This window comes from Babylonia areolata, chromosome 16 (assembly GCF_041734735.1).
Source record: "Babylonia areolata isolate BAREFJ2019XMU chromosome 16, ASM4173473v1, whole genome shotgun sequence".
Taxonomy (NCBI): Eukaryota; Metazoa; Mollusca; class Gastropoda; order Neogastropoda; family Buccinidae; genus Babylonia; species Babylonia areolata.
In genome coordinates this window covers 26627885-26632884 of record NC_134891.1, presented here as the reverse complement: position 1 = coordinate 26632884, position 5000 = coordinate 26627885, and the positions used below count along the sequence as shown (strand labels likewise).

The 5000-nt window shown below is 46.1% G+C and overlaps 1 protein-coding gene across 1 annotated transcript in view; it reads right to left on the bottom strand.

Annotated features, from left to right (window-relative positions):
• LOC143291266 (intermembrane lipid transfer protein VPS13B-like) overlaps positions 1–5000 on the bottom strand; it is a 101822-nt gene that overhangs the window by 27680 nt on the left and 69142 nt on the right. Inside the window, exons 34-36 of the mRNA XM_076601094.1 lie at positions 4207–4382; positions 3136–3297; positions 142–358 (exon numbers count right to left, since the gene is read on the bottom strand). Coding sequence (XP_076457209.1) covers positions 142–358; positions 3136–3297; positions 4207–4382 — 555 coding nt within the window. The remainder of the gene's footprint in view (positions 1–141; positions 359–3135; positions 3298–4206; positions 4383–5000) is intronic.

Sequence of the window (5000 nt, the reverse complement as noted above, 5' to 3'; positions counted from 1 at the left end):
AGTTCCATACTTTACTGAAACCATTGTATACCGACACATTTATCCAAGTTCCACATGTTACGGAGGCGCTATTGTACACCACTGAATACGATGACAAATTCAACCCAAGTTGCACATTTCGAAGAGAAATAATTGTCCCACCTTCAGACCAGGGGGAGCCAGTGTGCATCCCTGCGGAAGCTTCCAGCGGTGAGTGTCGGTGAGCAGGAGAAGGGGCAGAGGGGTGAGGTTGGTGAGCAGGCACCACGGGAAGATGTCCACCAGCAGAGTGTTGCATCCTGGGAGGTACTGCGACAGCTGCACGTTCAGCTCCACGCCCGCCTGCTCCACATCGCTCCACTGCTTCTCCTCGCCGTCACTGTGAACAACATTTTGTATTTGTATTTATTTCTTTTTATCACAGCAGATTTCTCTGTGTGAAATTCGGGCTGCTCTCCCCAGGGAGAGCGCGTCGCTACACTACAGCGCCACCCATTTTTTTGTATTTTTTCCTGCGTGCAGTTTTATTTGTTTTTCCTATCGAAGTGGATTTTTCTACAGAATTTTGCCAGGAACAACCCTTTTGTTGCCGTGGGTTCTTTTACGTGCGCTAAGTGCATGCTGCACACGGGACCTCGTTATATCGTCTCATCCGAATGACTAGCATCCAGACAATCACTCAAGGTCTAGTGGAGGGGGAGAAAATATCGGCGGCTGAGTCGTGATTCGAACCAGCGCGCTCAGATTCTCTCTCGCTTCCTAGGCGGACGCGTTACCTCTAGGCCACCACTCCACATCACTGCTGGTGACTATGGCTGCCTACATGACATGGTAAATAAACAAAACAAAACGGTCATACACGTAAAATGTTAAATGTTACATGTTTTTTCTGAGTGTGTAGGTGTGCATGCCTGAAATCTGATTGAATGACACAGGAAACGAATGATGAGCGCCCAATGGCAGCCATCAGTCAGCTCTACCCAGGTAGGCAGCCTGTTGTGTAAATGACTCCATGTTTGTTAAGCGCTTAGAGCTTGGTCTCTGACCGAGGATAGGCGCTATATAAGTATCCATATCAATCAATATCAACATCACTTCTGGTGACTATCTCTCCTTGCCATCACTGTGAGCAACATCACTTCTGATAACAATGGAAAATCATTTACAGCTTAGTCTTTTGTGGAGGACTGTGACTCTCAAACTAGGAGACAAAAATTGCACTGGCTCTTAGTGCTGCAGGCTTGGGGGCTAGTTGGCCTTTGGGAACCATCCAAACACCGACTGTCCAAAAAATGCCTTGGCCGACCGAGAGAGTGGGGATGTAACTTGGGCAAGACGTTCTCCACTATCATCAAATTCTAGCCCAGATAGTCGGGACAGCAGTTACGTTGTCTGCTGCTCTGATGGTCATAGTCAAACACGACTGACTTTCGTACATGATGACTATCAGCAGCAACCCTTCTAATGACCATCTCTCACTCCTAACACACTGAGAGCAGCAATTCTTCTGATGATCAACTCCCCTCACACACAGTCAGCAACAACCCGACTTCTGATATAGATACTTACTTATACAGTACCTATCCTCCATCCGACACCAAGCTCTAAATGTTTTACAAACACGGGGTCATTTGCACAACAGGTTGCCTACCTGGGTACAGCCAACTGAAAGCTGCCACTGGGCGCTCATCATTCGTTTCCTGCATCATTCAATCAGATCACAGGCACGGAAACATACACACTCAGACATGTAACACTTTACCTGCATGACCGTTTTGTTTATTCATCCCGCCATGTGGGCAGCTATATTCCGTTTTCAGGGATGTGCACGCTGGGTTTGTTTCTTGTTCCCATAACCCACGAAAAGCTGCGATACATAGACTAGAAATGAGTGTGTGGAGGAGGGGGGTAGAGGAGGTGCAGGGTAATGTGTGTGGTGTGTGTGTGTGTGTGTGTGTGTTGGAGCTCATGTACGTTTATATGTATTTGACTGTGCTTTCATATCTGTGAAACTGCGTGTTTGGTGCATATCTGTTATGCATGTGTGGATGTATGTGTGAATGTGTGTCTTCATGTTTTACATTTATTTGCTTATTTATCATCATTGTTGTCTTATTTATTTATTTATTATTATTATTATTTTATTATTATTATTATTACTACTACCGTTTTTTTAATTATAATTATTATTTCTTATCTATTTATTTATTTATGTAAGCTTATCTATTATTTATTCATCTTTTTTTTTCTTTTTTCTCAAGGCCTGACTAAGCGCGTTGGGTTATGCTGCTGGTCAGGCATCTGCTTGGCAGATGTGGTGTAGCGTATATGGATTTGTCCGAACGCAGTGACACCTCCTTGAGCTACTGAAACTGAAACTGAAACTGTCACTGGGCGCTCATCATTCGTTTCCTGCATCATTCAATCAGATTACAGGCACGGAAACATACACGCTCAGACATGTAACACTTTACCTGCATGACCGTTTTGTTTACTCATCCCGCCATGTGGGCAGCTATATTCCGTTTTCAGGGGTGAGCACGCTGGGTATGTTTCTTGTTCCCATAACCCACAAAGAGCTGCGATACGTAGACTAGAAATGAGTGTGTGGAGGAGGGGGGTAGAGGAGGTGCAGGGTAATGTGTGTGGTGTGTGTGTGTGTGTGTGTGTGTGTTGGAGCTCATGTACGTTTATATGTATTTGACTGTGCTTTCATATCTGTGAAACTGCGTGTTTGGTGCATATCTGTTATGCATGTGTGGATGTATGTGTGAATGTGTGTCTTCATGTTTTACATTTATCTGCTTATTTATCATCATTGTTGTCTTATTTATTTATCTATTTATTTATTATTATTATTTTATTAATATTATTATTATTACTACTACCGTTTTTTTTAATTATAATTATTATTTCTTTATCTATTTATTTATTTATGTAAGCTTATCTATTATTTATTCATCTTTTTTTTCTTTTTTCTCAAGGCCTGACTAAGCGCGTTGGGTTATGCTGCTGGTCAGGCATCTGCTTGGCAGATGTGGTGTAGCGTATATGGATTTGTCCGAACGCAGTAACGCCTCCTTGAGCTACTGAAACTGAAACTGAAACTGACGTTGGGGGGGGTGTCACGGCTGTCACGTGAAAACGCTCACTCACCTGGAGGCGGGAAGAAGGTTGTAGGGCCAGTCGGGGGCCAGGGAGGGGAGATAATGCTGACACAGGGACTCGATGTTCACGTCTGTCAATGCCGTCTGTTCCACCTGGTCCACAAGTCCGCTGGACAACACCACAGGGGGACTGGACTCCACCATGTCTGGCCTGCACAGTCATCATCGTCACTGTCATCATCATCATCATCATCGTCATTGTCATCATCATCATCGTCATCATCACCACAGGGGGACTGGACTCTACCATGTCAGGCCTGAACAGTCATCATCGTCACTGTCATCATCATCATCATCATCATCATCAACCTCACCACACCAAACCACACCACACCACACTTCACCACACCACACAAACCACACCAAACCACAACACACCACATCACACCACACAACACTTCACCATACCAAACCACACCAAACACTACACCAAACCACAACACACCACACCACACCAGAACACACCACACACCACACTTCACCACACCACACCACACCACACCACACCACACCACACCACACCAGAACACACCACACACCACACTTCACCACACCACACCACACCACACTTCACCACAACACACCACGCCACACCAAATCACAACACACCACACCACACTTCACCACACCACACCTAACCACACCACACCACAATTCACCACACCACACCAGACCACACCACACCACACTACACCACACCACACACTACACCAAACCACAACACACCACACCACACCACACACCACACTTCACCACACCAAACCACACCACACTTCACCACACCACACCAAACACCACACCACACCACACCACACTTCACCACACCACACCACACTTCACCACACCACACCGCACTTCACCACACCACACCAAACCACACCACACTTCACCACACCACACCAAACACCACACCACACCAAACACCACACCACACTTCACCACACCACACCACACCACACTTCACCACACCACACCAAACACCACACCACACTTCACCACACCACACCACACCACACCACACCACACCACACCACACCACAACACACCACACAGAACTGACCCCAGTTTGAAGGACAGCTGATGGGTCACATCGCCCCCCGTGCAGTGCAGCTGGTACTCGTGACCTTGACCTGTCACCTCCAGCATCTGCTGCTGTTTGCTGTGCGGCGTGAACAGCCGAGCGTGCAGTGGCAGCGGCAGGTGAGACCTCAGCACGTACAGCGGCGACAGGAAGATCTGGGGAAAGGGACGCAGACGCAGACGCAGACGCAGATGATTTATTCATTAAGGTCATAGCCCCATGTGAATGATGGGCGATAACAATAATAATAATAATAATAATGGATACTTATCTAGCACACTATCCAGAAATCTGCTCTAGGTGCTTTACAAAAATGCTTTTGTTAACATTAAATCATCATATCTATGTTACATACACACACCAAAATGTGACTACACACACACACACACGCTGCATACATACATTTTAACATACATGTGTATCTAACAGCTACCCTAACACATACGCACACATATGCAGGCACAGACTTACCCCCCATAAACATCATGCATGTAGTTATGTACACATACATATGTATACACACATAGTGGGCTTTTATGTGTATGACCGTTTTTACCCCGCCATGTAGGCAGCCATACTCCGCTTTCGGGGGTGTGTATGCTGGGTATGTACTTGTTTCCATAACCCACCGAACGCTGACATGAATTACAGGATCTTTAACGTGCATATTTGATCTTCTGCTTGCGTATACACACGAAGGGGGTTCAGGCACTAGCAGGTCTGCACATATGTTGACCTGGGAGATCGGAAAAACCTCCACCCTTTACTCACCA